We start from the raw sequence: 26,629 nt of genomic DNA, 5'->3' as shown, positions 1-26,629 counted from the left end.
GGCTTTCGGAGTTACTGCCTGTTTTTGAAAACTATTAGATTCTGTGACTGCTATTGCTTTACATGTGCTACATGTCCATGGAGCAATTTGGAAAGGAAAGGGATATCTGATAGCATTTGGCCTTGACATAGTCATCTTTAATTCCAACCAGGAAAATTGTCCTTTATACCAGGGAAATTGTCTTTTCTCTATTTTTCTTTTTTTGTGCTTGTTTGGTCTTTGTTTGCTTAACCTCCTTGCCAGGTTTGTCTCCTTCAGGGTTCAAGCCATCAACCTCTGGATGACCACTAAGGCTTTGCAAATTTCTGACTGAATCCAAGTTCTCCAGCCTATTGGACCTGGCATCATCCACATTCCAGAGTCTGACCCCTTGAATGTGAAGTCTGACCCCCTTGAACGGGACCCAGAGAGGCAGAAACAGCTCTATGCCCCTTGATAGCTGGAAGCACTTTCAGAAGCTGAGACCTTTCCCCTTTACCCCAAAGGAATTTGGGTCACATTTGTTTGAGAGGGGAATGATGAAGTACAGGCTCTGGGAATCCCCTTGAATCTTTGAGGTATAGGCTCTGGGAACCCTCCTTGAACTCTGATTAAATTTTCCTATTTGATGAGGCATTTGCATGAGGCCATAAGCCTTACAATTGTGGCTGGGCCCAAACCTCAGTTACTAGACTTCTCACCCTTGAACTGGCCTAGCCCACCATTTGTAGTCTCCAGGTAGCCTCCTGCAACTTCCCACCCTTAATCACTCATTGACCCTCCCCAAACTCCTTCTCTAGACCAGCCCTAGATTCCTCCCACAACCTTCTGTATAAAAGATCCCATCTTGTCTCCATGACTGTGAGAACGCCATAGAATGACCTAGCACAGGCTTGCTCTGTGTCCAATACAAGCGAACTTTTAATAAACTTTTCTTTGGCTGAGAGAAAACTTGAGTCAAAATCATTAGGCAGGACGTGGCATGTTGTTATTTTGGGGTCTCCAGAGCAACCCTAACCCTTTTTATGGGTAACCTCTTCATAATCCACCTCCTTTTATCAATGAAGAAATGAGACTAGGAGAATTAAGTGATTTGCCCAAGTTTAAAGATCATCAGGAGCAGGAAGCAGTATAGGTTTTGTTTTAACTGGATTTTCTACTTCCACTTTTTACAATGGATTTTCACCAAAATCTCATTTGCTAAACAGAGGACAAAAAGTGCATTCTTTCTTTCCCTATTACATTTTTATTTCGTTAAATATTTCCCAATTACTTTTTTTTAACATTTATCTTTAAAGTTTTTGAGATCCAAATTCTGTCGCCCTTCTTACACACTTGAGAAGGCAAGAAATACATCAATTGTACATCTTTAGTCCATGAAAACATAAGTCCATATTAGCCAGGTTGCAAACAAAACAAAAAAACCCACACCTACACAAAAACGCAAGAAAAACAAAGTGAAAAGAGTATGCACCGATATGAAATGCACGCATTCTTACATTCTTAGGAGAAAAGGATTCTAGCTGAAAAATAAACGGGAAGGAAAGTAAATAAAAAAAATTAAAGAGAACAAGGTCAGTGCAGATTAGGGCTTTGCGGATAAACCTTCAGGGCCAACAAGGGAAGGGCAGCGCAAAGGAGGTAGGCGGGGCTTGAAAGCCATAACGATTTCCGGTGGCCCACCAAAGAACTACAACTCCCAGAAAGGCGGGCGGAGGAGGGGCACTCCGCCGGAAAAGTCGCAGCGGCCCCTCCCCCCCTCCCAGGCGCGAGCGCCCCCTTTTGCTTAACTGGAAGTTGGCTAGTTGGATGAGGAGCGAGTGGCGCGGAGCATCACGGGTTGTGGCGGGAGCCGCTTATCCTTAGGCAGAGGCTATGGAGGGCCTGGAAGAGGAGGAAAAGGCTGAGAAGGTGACCGTGAGTGGGGGCTGCGCGACCCTTCCTACAGGCCTCCCCAGTCCCCAGACATGTACCGTCCTTCCCCACCTCCTCTAATCCGAGATTTGCGAGCGTCTTCTCTGCGCTTCTCCCCTCCTGTGAAGACCTTCCCCCTTCCGCCGCAACCACGCCTATCTCCCTCCAGATTGGAAATGCATTCGACCTTTTTTCTTTTAGCACAGTGCCTGGCACACAGTAGGCGCTCATAAATAAATGTTTATTTTCAGATTAATCGATTATGACCCGGGAGGCTGGGGCAAGGAGATTTGGAAGCTTGTATGGCCCACAGCCCTCCTTTCCTCCTCCGCTTCTTCCCATTATCCCGCTTTTTCTCCCCCTCCCTCTTCCTCTCCTTTTCCTCTCTCTCCCTTCCCCCCCTTCCCAGCTGGAAAGCCTTTTAGAAGTCCCCTCGGCCTGCAGGGTTAATGTAACGGGGGTAAATTGCTAGGATTTTGGAAATGGGCTCCAAGATTTATCTGCTCATTCAGCTATTCAGAAGTTAAGGCATCCATTCATTCTACATTTAATTTACTGTGTAAATAATTAGGTAAGTACAAAATATGTAAAGAGAAGACGGAAGAGAATGTGGGCTGGGGGGACTAGAAAAGGCCTCCTGCCAAAGGTCGTTTTTGAGCCGAGGCTTGAAGAAAGTCCTGAAAACGGAGACGTCTAAGTGTGAATGAATGGGTTAAGCATTCCAGGCAAGGGCTCGGGGGACAGCCAGTAGTACGAAGGCTTGGAGATGGGGTGTCTTATTTAAGGACCCACCATAGCTGGATCATAAAGTGTAAGGAGAAAAGCCAACAGTTGATTTGCCCAATTGCGCACAGGTGGTAAAGTGACAAGCAGAACCAGGATTTGAACTCAGGTGCTCTGAGTCTGGATGCCGAATTCTTTTCACTGTATCATGATACTGTCCCCTTTCCCTTCCCTCTCCTTTTCCCCCGTTACTTTTGTCTAAGAGTTACACAGTTGTGGAGTATTTGCAGCCTCTTCACTCAAACCTCACATAAAGAAAAATATTACAATTGTATTTAATAGGACTTAATGGTTTTCAAAGTAAGGTAGGAAGGTTATTTCATTTGCTCAAATGAGCTGAATGCTTGATACGGAGCCCTTTAAAACATTTTAACGAAATAGCTTTGTTATGGAGTAGACCATATTCTTGGAGTTTTGTGTTGGTATGTTGTTCATTTCCAGATTATTATTGGATATTTGATTACTGAAATGAATGCCTGTTATGCATTAATAAAAACCTATAGCACCTCTAGAGATAAGTAGGTGGCTATTAGTCACCTTTTCCCTTGTCTTTTATTGATATCCTGGTTGCTCTGTAGTTAAATAAGGATGAACTTGAGTCAAGAACCTGAGTTGGAAACCTGCCTCGGTCACTTATTAGCTGTAACCCTGGACAGTTTACTTGATCTCTCATTCTCAGTTTCTTTGTTTGTAAAATGAGGGTTATAACAGTGCTGACCTCACAAGGTTGTGAGGATCAAATATGAAGTGTAAGTATGTGATGACTAAATGATTAAAAAGTACTTTGCAAAGCTCAAGTACTATATAAATGTTAACTATTTAAATGTTTATAATGTGGGTATTCCTTTCAATAATCAGATTGCCTCATGGTTGAAAAAGATTTTTGGTGATCAGCCCATTCCGAAATATGAGGTGAATTCACGGACCACAGATATCTTATATCACCTTTCAGAATGTAACAGAGCACGAGACAGGGATATCTCCTTGGTAATAGAAGACTTGAAACAGAAGGCAAGAGAATATGAATCAGAAGGTGAGTTTAACTCTGGAATCTTCACTGATTTTTGTAAAACTAAATAAGCTTTATTTTTGTGTAAGATGCAGAGGAATTAAATCATAGGAAATTAGAATAGATATTAGAAGTCATCTAGTCCAAAATCCTTATTTTATAGATGAGGAAACTGAGGTCAAGAATGATAAGATGATTTACTCAGGATCATTTAGAGTAACGATAGAACTTGAATTTGAGCCTAGCATTTCTGACTCCAAAGTTTTAGTCTTTCCAGTGTACCATTTCTCTTCACCCTATAGACGTTGTAGAAGTTATCTATACTTCAAAACCCAGTTCAAATGGCAGTCTCTTCCAAAAATGCCTCTTGATCCTTTTGACTGCACATGATCTCTCCCTTAACAGAATTCTCATGGCATTTTAAACTTCCTTCATATACTATTTGACTTATACTATTTTACATTATTAGTTGTATATATGTCATCTCCCTGATTAGATAGGAAGCTTCTTGGGGGCAGAGACCATGTCTTATTCTTGGTATCACCCACATAACCTAGCACAGTGTTTTGTGAATATCAGAGGCCAGTTAGGATATTAACTGCCAGACTGTCTAATAATAATTGTATAGATCTTTGTGTAACAACAGCAAGCACCCTAACATACCCAGGATGGCTACTAGCACAGGTTCTTTCTTCTGCTTTTCTAAAGGAAAGCAATTTTAAAGGGGTCAACAATCTTACTTTAATTACATACATATGTAATTCACTTAGGTCAGGTGAAAAAGTCAGCACCCTTAACTTCAAAGAAATGCAAACATTACAGGCAGAAATAATACAGAGAAAATAACACAAATCAACAGAGAGGGCTTCTAGTTCTCTGACCAAAGCTATACATACAGTTACCAGAGAGAGAAGCACCGACATCTGGGTTTTCAAAGCCAGGGGACTCCTTAGTGGTTACCCAGAGTCTGATCTGGCTACATCACTCGAACATTCTTCCCATAAGTAAACCCCAAAGCAAAATGCTAACTTGAGAGTATATATAAATTTCTTCAGAATCAGAGGGCATCACAACCCTGGTGAATGACCCACTACCTAAAGGTGTGGACTTTCCTGAAAAACAAGCCTCCTTTAGCCAACCTTCCCTTGTTGAGCTCCACGTGAGGCCTATTAATGGACGGGGAAGATCTTCAACTTGCATTAACATTACACTTTGGAATCTATAAACTTTTTAATATTTAAGAGTAAACCACCTCTTCTTACCTAGCTCAAGCAATAAAGCTAGTCCCTCAAAGCTGGGACTAAAGTAGGCCAGAATTCTTAGCTTGTAGATCACTAGGGTAACCTTAATTTTCTAAACTCAAAGGAAGGCAGTGTGGCTCTAATAATGCACATGATAGCATTAACATGGTCAATGTCTCATTTTCTGTGATTGGGGTAATGTAGCATAAAAATAACTCCAAAGTCCACAGATAATGCTTTTTCTTTTCTTTTTGGAGAAGGGATTAATAGGAAAGTTTGATATAGGGAGCAAAAACTGCAGATTTTAGAGACTTAAGTTTAATTTTCACTCACTGAGAGAATTAACTTCTCTGGTCAAGGAAATGTTACTGTTAACAACAAAACAATCAACTGATTCAAACTTTACTGGGAAAAAATAGTATTTGACTGATTTGATTAGTTAAAATGTTAAGTATGTCCCATGTCCATATATCAGTTTTTTTCATTATATCTAGAGGCAACTAGGTAGTACAAGTAGATAGAATACCAGGCCTGACATCCGGAAGACTTGAGTTCATATTTGGCCTCACATATTTATTAACTCTATGACTCTGGGCAAATCACTTAACCTTTGTTTCCTCTGAGGATAATAATAGTACCTAACTCCTAGGGTTAGTGTCAGTATTATATAATATATACAAAATGCTTAGTACAGTACATAACACATAGTAGGTTCTATATTATAAATGTTCAATATTTGCTACCTATGAAAATCTTAAGGGTTACTGTCAGAATGTACCTGAAGTACTTAAAAGGGATGGTAGAAATGCAGGAATAATCAATTAAGAGTTGATTTAGATTTATGACTTTCAATAGTTGTGCTATTCATTATGAGATTTTTTTTTTTAATCTTTCAGCCAGGTATCTCCAAGATCTTCTCATGGAAAGTGTCAATCTGTCTTTCACTAGTCTCTCTAGTATTGGAAGCAGCTATCTTAATGCTTTAGTTGACAGTGCACTGGTTCTTGAAACAAAGGATACCTCCCTAGCTAGGTAAGTCAGTTGTAATATCTGCTGATGAATTGCCCCAGAAGGTGTTGATTTAGTGACTTTTTCATTCTGAGAAGTATTCGGTTTAGAACAATAGTGGTACAGGCTAAAAAATGAGTTTGGTCAAATATTTATTTTCTGTGAACTAATGAAAGGGTATGTTAGTTCACATTAATATAGGGCATTAGTTGATCCATAAATTAAATAGTAAACTTTTTTCTCTCCCAGGACCAGACATCATTTTTTATTTTAGCCCTGTTCATTTCATTTAATTTAAGCAAAAATTTGGATGACTTTCATGTCTTATTATTTGGAAGGTTGTGGGAGATTATGGAATACTAGCATTGTTACCTAAAAACAGTAAGAAAAACAGCAGATTAGATGACCCTGGATCCATGGTTGAAAGGTTCTTGGCCTCTAAGCTGTCCTTCCTCTGTTATTCTTCAAGTGGGAGGGGGCTGCACACTTCATCCAGTAAGCATGTGTGCATGCCTGAGCACCTAGAGGGTCATGTGTGTGTGTGTGTTCAGATTATAAGAATCCATACACAGTTAATTTTCGGAATGAGTATTTCACAGGTAGATGGTTGATAGTTAACATAATAACACATTTATGGAGTACTTTAAAGTTTATTAAAGAAAAGTGAAGGTCAGGGGGGTTAGGTGATCTGACCAGTGTCATACAGCATATTAACTGGTACTCAGGTCTGTTGACTTGAAAACATGTTCTTTCTTTGTAAATTTAATTTATTACATACTTTTAGTTTACAACATTCAGTTCCACAAGCTTTTTGAGTTTGAAGTTTTCTCCCTTCCCTCTTCTCCTTCCTCCCCTCCATGGCAGCATGCAGACTGTCAAGTTGTAAAGAAGGATTATAACCAATGGAATGAACAACAAGAAAAGAAGAAACAAAACAAAAAAGAGGGAGAGCAAGTAGTTTGCTTCAGCCTGCATTCAGATTCTGTAATTCTTTCTCTGGATGTGGATAGCCCTTTCCATCATGAGTCTTTTGGAGTTGTCTTATAGTCTTTCATTGCTGAGAGAAGCCCAGTTAGTCATCACAGATATGATATGTCTGTAATTATGTACAGTGTTCTCCTGGTTCTGCTTCTCTCACTTAGCATCAGTTTATATGTCTTTCCAGGTTATTATGAAGTCTGTCTGCTCTTCATTTCTTATAGCACAGTAGTATTCCATTACATTCATATACCACAGCTTGTTTAGCCATTCCCCAATTGATGGGCATCCCCTTGATTTCCAGATTTTTTTTATTGTACACCAAAGGCAGCAAGAAAGTTTCGTTTTATGAGATCTCATCTTGTATTGCAGTACTGATGATAAATATTTGCAAGAAGACTTGATATTCAGTCATTTCAGTTGTGTCCAACTCTTCATGACTCTGGGATTGTTGATTTTTTGTTTTTGAGTTGTTTATTTTTTCTGGCAAAGATACTGGAATGGTTTGTCATTTCCTTCTCAAGTTCATTTTATAGATGAGGAAATGGAAGAAATGGGATTAAGTGACTTGCCCAGGGTCACACATTTAATAGGTGTCTGAGGCTGCATTTGAACTTAGGTCTTCCTGACTCCATGTCTGGCATTCTATCCACTGTGCCACATAGCTACCTGAGACAAGACTACCTGAAAATAATTACACCTTATAGACCAGTATCAGTTGTTGAGCATGAAGAGGGAGAATAATTCTATGAAGAACTAGGCAAGACTCTTTGAATTTAATCACTTTATATTTGATACTTGGTAACTTCAGAGAAAAAAATGAGAAAAGTGAGTATGATGAGAAATAGATGGTAGAGAAATAAGGATGGAAGGAAAGAAGGAAGCAATTATCCTGATGAATAGAATATCTGGCCGCTGGACCCAGATGGCTCTGGAAGAGAAAGTGAGACTGGTGACCTTGCACAGCCCTCCCTCACTCAAAGTCAACTGCAAGCCTTGTCATTATTTCCCTGAGGTCATGGTGCACTTTGAGAATGAAGGACAATCGATTTCCAATTCTTTGCCACCACAAAAAGAGCTGCTATAAATATTTTTGTACGTATGGGTCCTTTTCCCACTTGTATGATCTCTTTGAGATATAGCCCTAGAAGTAGTATTGCTGGGTCAAAGGGTATGCACATTTTTATAACCTTTTGTGCATAGTTCCAAATTGCTCTCTAGAAAGGTTGGATCAGTTCACAACTCCACCAACAATGCATAAGTGTTCTGATTTTCCCACATTTTCTCCAGCATTTATAATTTTCCTGTTTTGTCATGTTAGCTATGAGATGTGGTACCTCAGAGTTGTTTTGATTTGCATTTCTCTAATCAGTAGTGATTTAGAGCATTTTTTTTATATGATTATAGATTATCTTTAATTTCTTCCTGTTAAAACTGCCTGTTCGTATTCTTTGACCATTTATCAATTGGGGAATGACTTGTATTCTATGTTTGACTCAATTCTCTTTATATTTTAGAAATGCCTTTATCAGAGATACTGGTTGTAAAAATTCTTTCCCAATTTTCTGCTTCCCTCCTAATCTTGGTTACATTGGCTTTGTTTGTACAAAAACTTTTCAATTTAATGTAATCAAAATTATCTGTTTTGCATTTCATAATGCTCTCTATCTCTTGTTTGGTCATAAACTCTTCCCTTCTCTGTAAATCTGACAGGTAAACTATTCCTTGCTCTCCCAGATTGTTTACAGTATCAGCCTTTATTTTTAGATCATTAACCCATATAGACTTTATTTTGGTATGTGGTGTAAGATATGCTGTATGCCAACATTTGTTCTTTTTATTCAGAGAAGTAGGCCAAAAGAGATTTTTAGAAATAAATAATTGTGTGATTCTTGGTCTCTGGGGAGCATCAGTTCTCCAGTTATGTGATCAGATTTTTGTCTTTAGTTTTATCCCTGCAGTGAATAGTTTGGCTGCTGATTTTTTTCGAAACAAAGCCAGAAATGAAGAAATGGAGGTTGAATTGAACAAACTGGGAAAAAATCTAACTGCAACTCTGATACTAGAAAAATGTCTAAGAGAGTGAGTATATGAGGGGAAGTATTGGCTGTCTTAATTAGTAAAGGCAGAATGGAATACTGTGCAATCACTAATTTGGGCCAAGTTTATATGATTTAGAGCTGCCATTTTCTAGTATATGTTTGCCCATTTCTCTCCTTGTTAACATGCATTTTCTTTTAAACCCTTATTGGTGGACTTAGGGACTTGGGGCATAAAGGGACAGAGAATTTACACGTACAATAGTATTTTGGTGAACATGTGCTTTTTAAAAAATAGTATTTATGTTTTTCGGCTTTAGGTTTTTTTTAATTAATTTCTACCAGTCTTCCTTTCTCTTTTCTTCCCAGAGAGCCATCCCATATAACAAATAGTATTTTTTAAAGACCAAAAAAAAGAAAAAGGGAAAAATCAGCATAACAGATTAGTACATTGGAAAAAGTCTGAAATATGTCAATATACAATGTTTGAGAAATGCCCACCTTTGCAAAGCTGTAGAATAAGAGTATCTTTTCATATATCTTTTTTTGAGCAGTACTTGTTTTTTTATAATTTTTTTAGCATTAACTTCTGATTTATTTGATGGTTTGTTCTATTTATACTATTGTAGCCATTGCATATATTGTTTTCTTGACTGCTTACTTTACTCTGCCTCAGTTCATGTAGATGTTGCCATATTTTTTTGTTTTTATCATATTTTTTTTTGTTTTGTTTTTGTTTTGCTTTTTGGAGGAGAGAAGGCAGGGCATTTGGGGTTAATGGACTTGCCCAAGGTCACATGGCTAGTAAGTGTTAAATGTCTGAGGCCAGATGGATTTGAACTTGGGTCCTCCTGACTCCAGGACCGGTGCTCTATTCACTGCGCCACCTAGCTGCCCCACATTTGTTATTTCTTACAGCACAGTAATATTCCATTATATTCATGTACTACAGTTTGTTTAGCCATTCCTAAATTGATAAGCATTTACTTTATTTCCAGTTCTTTATTTTCACAAAAACTGCTACAGTAAATACTTTGGTATCTGTGGAGGCGTATGTGCTTTATTCTATCTGGATATATACTTATAGAGTACCTCCTGGCCCTGTCAGTATGATAGATTCATGTAATTTTTAGAGTTGGAAAAAACCTTGGAGATCATTGAATTTAGTATTCTCCTTTTTATAGGAGAGAAAATGGGCCTGGAGAGGGAAAGCAGTTTGTTCAGTCACATAGCAAATTTGTGGCAATATCTTTGAATCTTTTTCTCTTTGTACAAAGGCAGGGAGATGGTGAGAGACACAGAGACAGAGAGAGACAGACATTTTGCATATGCAAAATACACATTAAAAGTTGAGGGAAATTTAGAAAATCATTCACAATGTCTTGTATATAGTACACATTTAATAGTTGATTGACAATTAAAAATAGACTGAAACTTCATTATATACTTATCTAAAGAATATAGAGATCCTTATTTTTATATATGTGATAATTTAATATTGTCATTCTTTCGCATCCTTATGAACTATACTAGAACAGGAATCTATTGTAATCTTAAATAGTCTACATATCAAATATTCTAGTATTCAGAATTGTTTTCTTGTTTGAAAAACAGTTTTATCTAACGCAGTCCATTAATTCATTCAACTGATAACAGTGGGATTTATTAATTTTGATAATAAAAGAAATGAAACACTAATAAAATAGTGTCGCTATTTCCAAAAATAAATAAAAAAACAGTTGTTTCAGGATCTCCCTTTCCAATTTTCCAAATTTTTCCAATTTGTTGTCATGATACTCGAGAAATATAATCCACAATAGGGTGCATTAAAAATTAATTTTGAAGTAGCTATGGAATGTATTTCCTGACTTTTAGGGGATAGCAGATTTACTTTCCTAAGTAATGTTTGACGTGATATTAACCTTAATTTACATTGTCTGAGCAAAACACCAACTGGCAATGTGGGGGAGGTAACCAAGAGTATATTGGGTGGCTAGAGAAAGCCAGCTTGGGATCTAAAATTACTGCATATAGTTAACAAAATAGGTATTCTACAAATGGATAATAGAAAGTTGAATATAAAAGCTGGTATTGCTGTTCAGTGCTTTTAAAAAAATACACTGCATTCAAACGAAGGAAACTTTACCTTTTAAAGGGACCTCAAGAAAGAAGAACTGCATCTTTCCATGGAAAAAGCCAAAGTTGACCGTCGAATTTCGAATATAGATTTTCTAAAGGCCAAATCTGATGACCTCAGGTTAAGAATCAAAGCTGCAGAGGTTTGTATAAAGGACTCAATCTAATCAGTTTTCTGCCATGATTTCATTTCTTTGAGAATTTTAGACTTGAGGGTAGTGGGGTACTAAGAGTCTGAGGATTTCTGCTCAGAAGAAAATAATTTTTTTTAAAATTCACTCTTAACATTGTACTTTAAAGTTTATATAGGACTTTCCTCACAACAACCCTGTGAGATAGGGGGTAACTCCTTGGGAGGCAGTGGGGGGAAAGGAATACTGGATCTGTAATTTTATTGGTAAAGGGAACTCCCAGTGAGTGAACTCTGTACCCAGTGAAGGTTGGCACCTGCTCTGTAACTTACAATCTTAGGGGTGCCTGAGGTTGTGATGTGTCCGGGGTCAAATTTCCAGTTAATATGTGTTAGAGGCAGGACATGAACTCAATTGGGGCTGACTCTATCATTTATACCTCTCACCCCTATTTTAAAGGTGAGAAAACTGAGGCACAGAAAGGTTAAGCATCTTGCCTAAGGTAATAAAATCTAGGGGCCTCAGAAGCTGTCTAACTAACTCATATATTCATCATGCCCTCTTTAACATACCCAAGTGGTCATCTAGCATTTGCTTGAAGAGGCAGGCCATTTCACTTTGGGATAGCTCTGTTAGGAAGTTATTGTTGCCGTCAAAACTAATATACCCTGCTGTGACATCCCATTCATTGCTCCTTATTTTCTGAGGCCAACCAGAAAAAGTTTAATACCTCTTCAATATGACAAATCTTCAGATGCTTGAAGACTGCTATCATGTCCCTCCTAAGTCTTTTTCTTAATTCTGCAGTTCCTCCAACTGATCCTTACATGGCATGATCTCAAGACCCTTCACCATCTTGATTGCCTTTTAGATGCTCATAAGCGTATCAGTTTGCTTCCTAAAATGTGGAACCCAGAAATAAAAATAGTACTCTGAATGGGACCTGACCAGAGCAAAGTATAGCTGAACCGTTGACTCTTAATCTTCATAGTATGTCCTTCAGTCCAACCGAAGATTGTATTACAATTTTTGGTTTCCATTTCAGATTGCAGTCCACTAAAATCCCCAGAACTTTTTCAGGTTCACTAGCTAACCATGGTTCTCTTATCTCATACTCTTCAGAACATCTTGATTTGAAATTGATTTTTTTGAATCCAAGTGCAAGACAATATTTATATCCCTGTTAAATTACATCTTATTAGATAAGCCTATAATATCAGACTGTTATTTTTGGATCACATCTCTGTCATTCATTCAGTGTTTGTTCCTAACTGTATGTCATCTGTAGATTTGATATACATTCTACTTTTACCTTTATCCAAATCATTGATAAAAATATTAAACGTCTGAGGGCCAAGAACAGATTCTTGAGGCACTCTACTGAGGCACATATCTTCCAGTCAGGCAGTGATTTATTATTTGTTTGACTAATTCCAGTCAAAGATTTCCTACATGTGTACTCTGTCCCAAGCACTCTGGCAAATGCTACAGACTTAAAAAAAATAGAGGCAAGAACAGTTCTTGTCTTGAAGAAGCTTACATTCTAATATATGAGATGTGCATCTACCAAAATTATATTCAGAGTAAATGTGAGGTAACCTGAGAGGGAAGATACAGGTCTGTAGAAAGTAGTTTTTGAGCTGAGTCTTGAAAAAAACCAGGGATTCTAAAAAGCAGAAGCATTCTAAGCATGGGAGCAGCCAGTGTGGTTAGGTCAGAGAATGTGGAGGGGCCAAACAACATGTACAGTACTTGAAATGCCAAAAAGCGCCTATATTTGGCCTTAGTGGTAATAGGGAGCCATTGGAGGTTATTGAGCTGGGGGGTATCATGATCATCTGTCTGATGTAAGATGAAATTAAGCTAAATTGCTCCTAAGAGTTTAGAAAAGAGGAAAGGAACTGGAGGCACAGATATTTGATAAAAGGGATAATCAGGTCTAGCGAATGTGTTGTAAATATGACAAGGACTTGGATGTGTTTATAGGCAGCAGGAAAGGAACCAGCGGCTAGGGGAAGATTCATAGTTAGTGAAAGAGGAGATAATAGTGGAGGCAATCTGCTGGAAAAGATGGGAGGGGATGGGATCAAAGGCATATGGATTGGTATTGACCTTGTTAAAGAGAACAGCTACCTTACAGTCAGATAAGGTAGTAATATAGGAGAGAATGGGGGATAATTTTAAGGGGTGATGAGATGCACAGAAGGAGAGAAAAGGGAACTCATAGCGAATGACTTTTTTGCTTAGAAAAGTAAGAACAGATCCTCAACTAAGAAAGGGGGTGAGGGAAGAATGAGAATAAAAGAATAGGTTTTGAAGTAAACATTTTTTGGAAAGAAGATAAGGACTTGCCTTGCTGTAGTGAGGGCCAGATTGAGATCGGGTAAAATAAATTAATAGGGGATCCAGTTAACTCAGACTCTGTAAAGCAGCATTTAGGGAGCTGGATGACTCAGTGGATAGAGCATTGGGCCTGGAGTCAGAAAGACCTGAATTCAGATGTGGCCTCAGACACTTACTAGCTATGTGGCCCTGGACAGATTACTTAATGTGTGTTTGCCTTAATCAACTGGAGAAGGAAATGGCAAACCATTCCAGTATCTTTGCCTGGAAAACCCCATAATGGAGTCACAAAGAGTTGAACGTGACTGAACAAAAAGCATCATTTAAGGACCAGAGGAAGTGAGTAGAGTGAATATTCCTGGGTTTGAAGTGTACAATAATAGGAAAGGGCAGAAAGGAATTCAAGACTAGATCGAACTATTAATAATCAGAGCTACAAGGAAGGGAAAGTATAGCCAAGTACTAACATTAACAAATTAATTCTTTGACCTATCAAAAATAGAGAAAAGGTGATGTTCTTCAAATTCCTCCAATGCAGTTTTTGCTAATATTATACAAATGTATAGTTCCCATTTCTACTCTTGTTTTAATGTGGAAGTTTTGATATAAGAATCTTAAATATCTCTCTTTTCAAGGTTTTTCATTTATTTTAAATCATAAATGAATGCAATGATGGCTCAGCCTTTTTCTCATTATTGATACTTAAATGATCTGCTTGTGTTGAAGACTGCCTTTTCTTGGTTTTGAATTAATCTATTGACTTATTATGAACTAACTTTGGTAGGCCCCACCAAACCCTGAAAAGAAACAGACTTCTCAGAAGTGAGTGGTGAACTTTTTCATAGATTCTTTGACTCCTCCAAATTAACTATTGTATTTGGTGTTTGTGAGGTTTTATATTTGGTTCAGCCCATGAGATTAATAAATATGATATAAGAAGAGCAGGCAGACCATCCTAAGTGTAGATAATTGAAATGGAAAAGACTTAATTTTCTTGTTCTGCTCCATTGGTCTTTAAATGTTCCTTAGTTCACTTGTCCTGCTTACTTAGTGAATTATTTTTAAATCAGTGTGACCATATAATAGACTCACTGGTTACCCTTAGGGATTAATCAGATTAATAGTTATTTCCAGATTTTCTTTATTCAGAGCCCTGTTTTTCATGCTCATGACTTTTCAAAGTTTACTTTCTCAGTAGTCTTACTATTTTCATTTAGGACACTTGCTTTTATTAGTCCATAGGATGGGATCACTACTTATCTGCTAGGTATCAAAGAAAATCTTATTGGCTTCTTAGTAGGGGAGTCCTTCTGGGCATTGTTTTTCATTAATGGATTTGAGCCATGAGGTGCATCTTTATAATTATGTTTCTCTGATAGTTTCCTTAAAGCAGTGGGATTTTCATTGTCACTAAATTTCCTTTATGGAACAAAATATAACAGGAGCTGTTCATCTTTATGTTGGCAAATGCTGTATCCTATATGTTAGGGTATGTATTATTAATGAATAGATAAAGGTAGTTGAGTATATGAATAGGATAGTACTTTTGTCTCTGGCTTATGGCTTAGATTCACTAAAGCTTATACTACTAAAATTTATAGCAGCATCTTCAGTTGAAAAATAATTGTTATGAATTTTATATTCTTTGTTTTTTTTTTATAGGAGCAACTTTCAGCTCGAGGGATGGATGCTTCTCTGTCTCATCAGTCACTAATGTCACTTTCAGAGGTGAGCTGCTTTTCACCTAACTGAATCTTCTGTTTCTTGAATAATCTGAGGATTTAACATGGCTCTTTAAAGCATGTTACTTGATTTGAATGAAACTTGATTCCTTTTAAAATGCTGTTTATTTTTGCCTTCTTTTAAAAATGTTTAATAATCCGGCCTCAGACACAACACAGAAACTAGCCATGTGATCTTGGGCAAGTCGCTTAAAAAAAGCTTTGCTTTTTGGAGGGCGATTGGGGTTAAGTGACTTGCTGAAGGTCACACGTTTAGTTTTTGTGCTGTGTCTGAGGCTGGATTTGAACTCGGGTCCTCCTGACTCCAGGGTGGTGCTCCGTTCACTATGCCACCTAGCCGCTCCCCCCAAAAAAAATTTAGTAAGACTTTAAAAAAGGATATATAACTGTTACTTCTGAATGACTTTCCCCAGATACCTAATGGTATTGTCTCTTGTAAGAAATAAGTATATTCAAACAAAACAAATAAACATTGTCTGTGTATGAAAATACTAAGCCTCTTTCCGTACTTATTTAGGCTAGTGCTTCTCAAAGATCATGACTGTTGGGAACTCTGGAAGAATTTAGATTGGGTTGTCCCCCATCCCCTATGTTCCTAATGGGACTGTCCCTAGAGAATATATTCTTATTTCTATGCTTAGGACTCTCAGCTCTGTATCCTAAAGCCTTTTCTTCTTCTTAGGTTGTACAGATTAATGCCTTCTCTCTGTCTCTCTAAATAGTGTCTTGACAGTTCTCAAGGGAAGAAATCCAATCTACCTGTAATCATGAAAAAAAATGTTCTAAGTCACTAATAATTAGAGATAGGCAAATTAAAGCTACTCTGAGGTTCCACCCTATTTTTTGGTGGAGCTTTGAAGGGGTACAACCATTCTGGAAAAAAATTTGAAACTATACGCCAAAAGTTATTGTACATACCCTTGTTCAGCCCAGTGATACCACTGCTAGGTCCCCCAAAAGATCAAAGAAAAATGAAAAGTAATAAAAGTGCAATGGATGTAAAAAAAAAAATAAAAGGAACTTTTAAACTTTTTAAAAAGGTAGTTGTGATTTTTTTATTTTAAAAAATGAGTTGAACTTTATATTTTAAACTATAGCCAGAAGGGAAAGAATTTTATACAGTTCATATAGCCACTTTGTCTTCCTATTTTTGTTTTAATAAGTTTTATTCCTGAAACTTAATTCTGTTATAATGTCCTTCATTAACTCTGAAGAAGAGATGAAAAAATGCACTCCTCTCCCTTCTTTACAGAGGTGCGAGACTATGGAAACATTATATTTACTGTCAGACTCCATGGAAATGTTGGTTAGTTTTATTGAACTCTTCAGAAGTTTCAGCTCTTTTTATTGTTTGTTATAAATAAGAGATATCTCACTTGGGTGGGTAGTGGGGTTATATTTGGAAATGAAGGGGATATGAAAACAAGAGGTATAAATATAAATTTTAAAAAGAAAATGTTGCTTCTAACTATTATAAAAATAAGTACTTTTTCTGTAGTATTTTTTTAAAGTTTTGATTTCTTTTGTTTATCCTTCACAATAATTAATAGTTTTTATACATGGAAATGCTGATTTTTTTTGATATTCTACAAGTTCTCAATAACACAAAAAAATTTTTTGACCATGTCTAATTTGGCAGTAAAGTCCTTGGAGTCCCTGCCTCTCAGCATGGAGGAGAGCTAGAATTTTCATTACCAAATGTCCCAAGACCATTCCAGATAAAAGGATCTAGAGGTGGAAGAGGGGAAAGAAAGGGAAAAAAAAGCCATTTATCTAGCACCTACTATGAGCTAGGCCTTGTGCTACATAAGCATTTTACAAATACTGTCTAATTTGATCTTCCCAACAGCTCTATGAGGGGGAGGTACTTTTATTATCTCCCTTTTACATTTGAGGGAAGTGAGGCAAAGAGAGCATTAAATAACTTGCTCAGGGTCACACAGCTAATAAGTTTGAAGCTGTATTTGAACTCAAAGCCTTCCACACTTCAGGCCCAGTGCTTTATGTACTGTACCACCTAGCTGCCTTTGTTGCATCCAGCTGTTTTGGAATCGAGTCTTGTGATTCTCCACATCTCATTTTTTTAGGGTAGTCTTCTTGTTTTTGAGTGGAAGAATGTGAACTATATCTGAAATCTTTGGTTCACTTTGTATCTGTTTACCTGTATGCTTTTAGGATAACTTTTTGCTAGTGCTATTTTTGTTTATTCTTTACAGTGTGTCTTTTTGATGAAATCATCTTTGAATGTTTATTAACTTGTCAATAGTTTTCCTATTTTCTTTATTTCTTCTTTGTAGTTCCACTTATATTGTATAATTCTTTACTATTTGTTTTGCTCTTAATCGACTGGGATTCATTTTATTTATTTATTGGTTTTTTTTTAAAGCAATTGGGGTTAAGTAACTTGCTCAAGGTTACAAGGCCAGTGATTTCTGGGCATGGTGCTAAGTATGATTTGATCCCCAGGTCATCCCGACACTGGGGCGGGTGCTCTTACTCTCTGTGCTACCTGGCCACCCCTATTTATTGTTATTTTTAAAAAGGTTTTATTGATGCTTTTTTTTCAAATGCTTTATTAACTTCTGATTTTACATCATTCATTTCTACCAGATTTTGAGTTACAAATTTTCTCCCTGTTTTTCCCCTATCCACTGTCCCAAAATAGCAGTCCTGCAGTATATATCCCCTCCTCCAATCTGCTCTCTCCCATATTTTCTCCCACACCCCTTTCGACTTTTCCAGTGGATCTCTATGCCCCAGTGCCTATATATCTTATTTCCCAATTACATGTAAAATAGTATTAATAATAGTATATATATATATATATATATATTTGAATATTTGATTTGAAAACTTTGAATTCCAGATTCATTCCCTTCCTCCCTTGTCTCCAACCCTTATTGGAAAGATAAGCATTTCAGTATAGGTTGTACTTGTGTGGCTAATGCAAAACAATAACATAGTAGATATATTGTAAAAGACTGACTATATTTCCCTCCCTCCTATCCCACCTCCCACTTGTTCTATTCTCTACTTTGATCCCATCCCTTTTCAAAAGTGGATGCTTCCAACTTCCCTCCGCCCCCAGCCTGCCCTCCCTTCCATCATTCTCCTCTCATCCCCTTCCCCCCCTACTCTCCTGGAGGGTGAGGTACCCTATTTAGTGTGTATTTCATTCCCTCCTCAAGCCAAATTCAGTGGGAATAAGGTTGACCCATTCCCTTTTGCCTTCCTATTCTTCCCTTCCATTTTAACCATTTTCCCTTGCCTCTTCTATATGAGATAGTTTACCCCATTTTGTCTCTCCCCATCTCCTCATTATATTCCTCTCTCACCTTTAATTTTACCTTTTAAGTATCATCCCTTCCTGTTAAATTGGTCCTGTGCCCTCTATCTATGTATACCTATAAACATATATATACACATTCACATATGTATTCATATGCCCTCATACCCTCATATATAGACATATATATATTTCTATTCCCTTCAACTACTGAAAAAAGTTTCATCAGTTACAATTGTTGTTTTTCCATGTAGGAATGTTAATAGTTCAACTTTGATAAGTTCCTTATGATTTTTTTTTTCCCTGTTTACCTTCTCATCCTTCTCTTGCTTCTTGTATGTGAATGTCAAATTTTCTATTCAACTATGGTTTTTCAGCAAGAATGCTTGAAAGTCCTCTATTCCACTGAATGGCAATATTTTCCCCTGAAACAGGATACTCAGTTTTGCTGGGTAGGTGACTCTTGGTTTTAATCCCAGCTTCTTGACCTCCAGAACATCATATTCCAAGCCCTTCGGGCCCTCAGTGTAGAAGCTGCCAGATCCTGGGTTATCCTGATTGTGTTTCCACAGTATTCAAATTGTTTCTTCCTGGCTGCTTGTAATATTCTCTCCTTAATCTGGGAATTCTGGAAACTGGCTGTATTATTCCTAGGAGTTTTGTTTTTGGGATCTTTTTCAGGGGGTGATTGGTGGATTCTTTCAACCTCGATTTTGCCCTCTGGTTCTAAAACATCAGGGCAGTTTTCTTTGAGAACTTCCTGGAGGATGATTTCTAGGTTCTTACTTTGATCATGGCTTTCAGGTAGTCCAATAATTTTTAAATTATCTCTCCTGGATCTAATTTCCAGGTCAGTGGTTTTGTCCCATGAGATATTTCACGTTGCCTTCTATTCTTTCATTTGTTTGGATCTGTTTAACAGCATCTTGATTTCTCATAAAATCATTAGCTTCCATTTGCTCCAATCTAATTCTGAAGCAATGATTCTCCTCATGGAGCTTTTGAGATTCTTTTTCCATCTGGCAAATTTGGCTTTTTAAGGCATTCTCATCATTGCCTTTTTGAGCCTTTTTTGCCATTTGAGTTAGTCTATTTTTTAAGGTAGTATTTTCCTCAGTCAGGCTGTTGACTCTCATTTTGTAATTTTCTTGCATTGTTCTCATTTCTCTTCCCAATTTTTCCTCCACTTCTCTTATCTGCTTCTTAAGGTCCTCTGTGGCCTGTAATCAGCTCGTATTTTCCTTAGAAGCTTTTGGTGCAGGAATTCTGACTTCACTGTCTTCCTCCTGTTCCCCTTTGCTCCTTTTTTTCCCCAAAATAGGAGTGTAATGTTGGAATCTTCTTTCTGCTTTGTTTCCTTTGCCTGGTCATGTCGCCGCTCAGTCACCTGACCCCTGGGTTTTTTTGCTACAGTAGGACTCTGCCACCAGAGAGGGGAGCTTTCATCCCAAACACTGGGGTTTTCTCAGCTGCCGTAGGTATTAGATGGGTGCCCTCTCTGAAGTCTCCACACACTCTGGCAAGCTGGAAACACACCCTAGGACCTCCACCCTAGACTGCAATTCAGATCCAAGCAGGTTAAAGCAAGAGTGATTACCCCTCAGACTGGTGCTTGGTCTCCCTACACTCTGCAGGCCAGGAGCTGAAGCTGCCACATGGCGCTGGCTGGCTGTGCCAGAGTCTCAGTGGCTTCTCTCCCTGGGGGCAAAAGCCACGCACTCCCACTTACTGGGTCCCAAAGTCCAGACTGCACTGACCTCTCACTTTGTCCTTCGCATGTGTGTTGATAAATCTGGAAATGGCCACAGCTGCTGCTGATCTGGAGTCCCTCAGGCCAGCAGCTGGTCAGGCCTGCCCTGGGGCTAAAGCCTCCGTGTGGGGCTGGGCTCGGGCTCCCAGAGCGCTGTGCTGGATTCCTGCCGGGCTGTCCTCAGCGAGAGGTTAGCTTCTCTGTGTCATTATGTGGCTTCTGCAGCTCCAAAGTTTGTTTAGAGTCCCCTTATACATGGATTGGGGAAGATGGAAGCCGTAGCCCAGTGGAGGTCCTGCTTTTACTTCCTTTTATTGATGCTTTTAAAGTCACCACTGTTGCTTCCCAATCTCTCTCAATCCCCATGCAACCCTCCTTCATAACAAAGAACTATAATTAAATGAAGTAAACCAACACATTCGCCATGCCTGGTAATGTGTCCCACATTCTGTACCTATTCATGCTGATCTGGAGTCAAGATTTGTCATTGCATTGATCATAGTTCTGATATATCTCAGTGTTGTCCTTTACATTATGGCAGTCATTGTGTATGTTCTCTTTGTTTTGCTCTCTTTAATCTGCATCAGTTTATGCAAATTTTTCTTTATTCTTCATACTCTCCTTTTCTTACAGTGCAATAATATTCCATTATATTAGTTCTTCCCACAAGTGATGGACATGTACTTCATTTTCACTTTTTTGGCTAGGCTTAGTTTACATTTCCAACTCTAAAGGCTAACTTTCTCTCTCTCTCTCTCTCTCTCTCTCTCTGTCTTCCTCTCCTCCTCCCTCTCTCTCAGTGTTGTATATATGTGTCTTGTAGTTCTTCTGAACCTTAGCTGTCCTTTTCTTTGTCATTTTACTTACTTGGCACTGAAGTTCATATTTCCTAGATATCATACAGTTGGGATTTTGACTGTTTCCCTCATTACACTCCTTTTTCAGATTATGTAGCCCATGTGTGACTACTATTCTCTTTTGATGTTGGATGTATAAGTTTCCTCTTTTAAACTATTTGCAAAATTGCTGTTTTCATTGATAGTTTTTCTTTCCAGTTAATTTTAAAGCTTGGTTATATTAGCTGTGTCTTTTTTGAGCTTTAAATCTCTTTATCAGTCTGTTGCTCTTTGGTAATTTGCTTCTGTTATTTCCTTAGAAACTGGCTGAGCTAAAACAACAGACTGCACCTTTGAAGAAGAAATTGGAATCCTATTTAGATTTAATGCCGGTATTTATTACAGTGTGTTACGACCTTAAAAAATATTTCATGTCCCAAAGTTTCATGTCTTGGAAATAATGGGCATATATCTGGGAGTTTAGTTTCACTACCAGAATCTTCTAATGGGGAAGTACAGGTGTTTCCCATTTGGCTAAACCACTGTTGTTTCTTAACTTGGTATGTTTTCTGAGTATACTCACTAAGTTTCCTTTGAAGAAGATTCATAAAACTAAAAAAAATTCCCTCATTTTTACTTGTTTAAAGAGACTATGTTAAGATTTATCATATCTTGAGAAATTCCCTTTTATTTAATGTGTACCTTTTTTTCCCCCTCTTTAAAAGAATCCTTCTCTTGCTCAAGTGAAAATAGAAGAAGCAAAGCGAGAACTGGTATGTAACTTAATTCAGTCTCTAATTGTGGCACCGTGGTGTTCACTAAAGTTCCATCTAAGTATTTCCCCCACACACATATTCTTTTGTTATTCAACAAACATTTTTTGAGCAACTAATAACTATGTACAGGTCACTGTACTTGGTGCTAAGGAAGATGCAAGGATGATTATAAGATGAATGGTTTGTAGATTTAGAGCTAGAAGGGGCCTTAGAGGTCATCAAGTCCAACTTCCTCATTTTACTGATATGAAACTAAGGCACAGACAGGGGAAAAGACTTGGTTAAGGTCATATAGCTAATATGTATTTGAGAAAGGATTTGAATCTATATCTCCCTAACTCCTACACTAACTCTAGTGTCCCTATCCATTATGCCATGTTGCCTTCAAGAAGCTTATAATCTAATGGGGAAGGTAAGATATGCTTAACTATGATACAGGACATGAGTAAATTGTAGGTAGGTTAGCTATAGGAATTGGAGGTATACTGGTTAGGAGGCTGGACTTGGGGTCAGGAAGACGTGGGTTCACATCCTGCCTCAGATATGCACTAGCTGTGTGACCCTGGAGACCAGTCACTTAAACGTATATTCTAGCAAATTAGTTTCTTCATCTATAAAATGAAGGATTTAAATTAAATGGTCTCTAAGGCCCCTGCTAACTCTAAACCCATAATTATTTTATCCTCTGAAAGTACCGTTCGTTCCAAAGAAAGAAAGCCAGCTTACTTCTCATTGAGAACATCAGACAAGACTTAATGGAGGAAGTAGCATTTGAGCTAATCATTGAAGGATATATGTGATTTTTAATAGGTGAAGATAGGGAAAGAAGAGGAAAGGTATCCAAGGCATAGGGAATGGAAGGAGCTAAAGCCAGAGATAGGAAAAATGCAATTCAGTTTACCTTGAATGTGGTATAGGATTAGATTGTCCCCTCCTTACTCCTCATTCTCCCTCATGACCTATAGCCAGTCATTATCAGGTTATCTTATTTCTTCTTTCATTACTCCTTTCCTAGTCCACAACCTCTTTTCCCTTCTCTTTATTCAGTGGTTGCTATGGTTCAGGCCTTTATCATCTCTCACTTGGACTAACCTGTTCTTCATTGTATTGGTGGCCCAGCTGGGAGAGCACCAGGCCTGGAGTCAGGAAATTCTGAGCTCATGTCCCAACTCAGACACTAGCTGTGTGACCCTGGGCAGGTCACCTAACCTTGTTTGCCTCAAGTTTCCTCACCTGTAAAACTGGGGATAATAATAGCCCCTGTCTCCCACAGTTTGGTTTTGAGAACCAAATGAGATAATATTTATGAAGTGCTTAGTACAGTGACTGGCACACAGTAGGTGCTATATAAATGGCAGCTATCATCACTATTATCTCCTCCCTAACTGATCTCCCTGCCTCAAATTTTTCCTTTTCTAATCCATCTTCTACACAGTTGCCAAAGTAAGATTCCTAAAGCACAGATCTGATTATGTCAGTCCACTGTTCAAAAGGCTCCCCAAGATAGTTCCCTGTTGCTTTTAGAATAGAACACAAACTTCTCTGATTGTGATTTAAAGCCATTAATCTGGCTCCAATCTGCCTTTAAGAATTCTTTTATATTAATTATTATTCTTCACACTTTGCTATGGTCCAGTCAAACTGGCCTACTTGCCGTTAGTCACACATGGTATAACGTGTGTTATAACATAGTATAACGTGTTTTCCTTTTTTTTCCCACACATAGTATAACGGGTTTTCCTTTTCTTTGGAATGCTGCTCTTTTTTTGGGGGTGAGGCAATCCATGTTAAGTGACTTGCTAAGGGACACACAGCTAGTAAGTGTCTGAGGTCAGATTTGAACCCAGGTCCTCCTGACTTCAGGGCTGGTTCTCTATTCATTCTGCTGCCACCTAGCTGCCCCATTGCTGTTCTTAGAGAATGAAGACAATGGGAGGGAAGGCATAGACTCTGAGACAGATGCTGATCATTAAGGAAGGTGGGAATGTGACTTGGTTGTTCAGATGACAACAGTAAGGATGGGAAGAGGTGGTATAAATAGATGGTATGAATTTCAAGATAATATTAAGGAATGGTAGCGCATCTGTGGTCTGGAAATAGCAATGAAAAATGGGTTATATGAATTCCTCTTAGGAGGTTACGAATAAAAGAAAAAACATCCCCCGTGGGAGGTTTACAAGGGAAATGTGGTTTCACCATAGAAAAGGTAGTTTTCAATGAAAACTAGGAGGTGAAACAAGTGCCTGTTAAAAATATTAAGGATAGGGCGGCTAGGTAGTGCAGTGAGTAAAGTGCCAGCCCCAGAGTCAGGAGGACCCATGTTCGGGTCTGGCCTCAGACACTTAAAACCCACACACACAAACAAAATAGCCGTGTAACCTTGGGCAGGTTGCTTAACCCCAATTGCCCTCCAAAAGGCCAAAAAAAAAATTTAAGGATAGAGGCAGCTAGGTGGCGTAGTGAATAGAGCACCGGCCCTGGAGTCAAGAGGATCTAAGTTCAAATCTGGCCTCAGACACTGAACACTAACTGTGTGACCTTGGGCAAGTCACTTAACCCCAATTGCCCTTCCTTCCCCCTTCCAAAAAGACAAAAAAAAATATCAAGGATACATAGCTTACAATAAAGTGAGTGATCCTTTGGAAACAGTAGAAGGGACCAGTACATTAGGAAGGTAAACAGAGTTGGAGTGGGTCTGGAGAGCAGATGGCTAAGGAAGGTAGGAATGAAACTAGTGAAGAGGGAGCAGAACTAGAGTTGTGTATTCATAGCTTCTAATAGGAATGAGGGAAGCAAGGGGTTAGTTGAAGGAACATATTAATGATGGGAAATGTCTTAATTACTGTTCATATTATTGTTAACTTTCTGACATCCTATATACATTCTAAAGCTTTTGAGGGACAGATCAGGAAATGTCTGAAAATATTCATGTTATTTGTTTACCAGAACTTAATGTACTTTTTTTTCTTAACCTCCTTTGGTTTAAAATAATTAGGGAGGAGTAAAGATAGGAAATTAAAACATATTCATGAATCCTATGTACTAACATACTTTCTTCCTTTAGAATTCCATGGATGCTGAGCTCACAAAGAAGGTGGACATGATGGAATTGTTACCCGATCAAAGTCAGCGTCGATTTACCTAAAGAGTAAAGTGAATGGAAAAGGACTTAAATTTTTTGAGTGTACTTTTTGTCCACATTCCCTAATCCCTTACTCACGTGTTCTTTGCATGAAATGATAGTGTCCTTATTTATAAAAAAAAAAAATCCCATATGTATTGCCTTTTTGTATCCAAATACATATTTCTTTAAACTGAAAATAAACTGTTATCTTGGTTGTCAGTTTTATATGCTGATATGCTTAACAGTTCGGAAGTTTGGTATCCTTTATTTCATCCACTAGGTAAATATTATGGGAGCTATCATCTTTCCTCTTAAATAAATTGATTCAACAAAAATGAAAACCAAGAGTTATCTAGATAGATGTGATGGGAGGATACAAGATTATCTATGCTTCCAGTGCAAGTGGCCTTGCTATGCAAGGTTCCTGGGAACCTGCAAAGAATCTGTAATCTTGAGAAAAGTAATAAAGTATACACTGGAGACACTACTAGAGAATAATTATGACAAAGTATACTAACTTATAGGCGATAAGTTAGAAGTTCTGTGCAAGTTCTGAGAAATGAGATATCATTGTAGATAATACCGTGGCAAGGGAAGGCTTCCATGCGGGAAGGTAGGACTTGAGCTTTAAAGGTAGATGAAAATTTGGGTGGGCTTAAATATTCTAGTCAGAGGGAGGAGAACATAAATATGCTGTACTTTGTGGAGAGAAGAAACAGTGAAGAGACCCAAGCCTAGACTCTAGCTGAATTCTAAGGAACTATATCATTCAGGACACTCTTTAAACATAACTAATTATACTTAATACATTTGGTTATTAATTCTATAAGCTACTAATTTAGTAATTATTAGATTAATTTGATTTCTTCTGCTTTATGTTTCTGACTCTTTGTGTTTTATACTGATGCATATTTGTCTCATTTTTGTTCTATGTCCTTGCTGATTATTGAAAATAATTATCTTTTTTTTTTTTTAAGCAATTGGGGTTAAGTGACTTGCTCAAGGTTACACAGCCAGTTATTTCTGAGTGTGGTGCTAAGTATCTGAGCCCGGGATTCGATCCCCAGGTCATCCCGACACTGGGGCCGGTGCTCTTACTTGCCGAGCCACCTGGCCATCCCTTGAACATAATTATCTTAAAGGCAGGTACTGATGGCCTTTGTTATTGGTTCTTCTACATAGTGCCTGAACATAATTTCTAGATGCAGGGCTTAGGTGGATTTATAATTTCACAAGTCTCGACTATCAAAAAATAATAACCGAATAGTTTGCATGGTGCTTTTATTTTCCCAAATCCTTTGTACATTTAACTTATTAGATTCTTTAAACCTGTGATAATGGGTAGTGATAATATTAATATTCTATGTTTGTAGAACACTTTATAATTTTTAGTGTTTTCACACATTTCATTTATTCCTTAAACATCCATCTAAATTGTTAGATGTTGAAATATCTGTTTTTCAGAAAAGATAAAGAAATTGATGTCAAAGATTAAGTGATTTATTCAAGTTCACCCATTTGCCCAGTGGAACCAGGACTAGTCACTTAGTTCCC

General features: G+C 37.9%; 1 protein-coding gene across 4 annotated transcripts in view; it reads left to right on the top strand.

The window, feature by feature from the left end:
- The window catches only part of HAUS1 (HAUS augmin like complex subunit 1), a 251,400-nt gene extending 226,078 nt beyond the window's left edge, over positions 1-25,322 (top strand). Inside the window, exons 1-10 of one of the 4 annotated variants that reach the window (XM_069075379.1) lie at positions 1,783-1,890; positions 3,535-3,709; positions 5,823-5,958; positions 8,860-8,994; positions 11,107-11,230; positions 15,224-15,289; positions 16,556-16,609; positions 21,496-21,567; positions 21,901-21,948; positions 25,016-25,322. In XM_069075379.1, coding sequence (XP_068931480.1) covers positions 1,855-1,890; positions 3,535-3,709; positions 5,823-5,958; positions 8,860-8,994; positions 11,107-11,230; positions 15,224-15,289; positions 16,556-16,609; positions 21,496-21,567; positions 21,901-21,948; positions 25,016-25,096 — 927 coding nt within the window. In that variant the 5' untranslated portion in view covers positions 1,783-1,854 and the 3' untranslated portion in view covers positions 25,097-25,322. Of the gene's footprint in view, positions 1-1,782; positions 1,891-3,534; positions 3,710-5,822; positions 5,959-8,859; positions 8,995-11,106; positions 11,231-15,223; positions 15,290-16,555; positions 16,610-21,495; positions 21,568-21,900; positions 21,949-25,015 lie in introns of those variants that run through there. The other 3 variants (XM_069075389.1, XM_069075384.1, XM_069075392.1) reach the window with 3 other exon arrangements.
- Positions 25,323-26,629: the final 1,307 nt, after the last annotated feature.

This window comes from Petaurus breviceps, unplaced genomic scaffold, assembly GCF_028583685.1.
Source record: "Petaurus breviceps papuanus isolate PSGF00001 unplaced genomic scaffold, PetGlider_PUasm1.0 151, whole genome shotgun sequence".
Classification (NCBI taxonomy): domain Eukaryota; kingdom Metazoa; phylum Chordata; class Mammalia; order Diprotodontia; family Petauridae; genus Petaurus; species Petaurus breviceps.
This window is presented reverse-complemented; position numbering and strand designations above follow the sequence as displayed.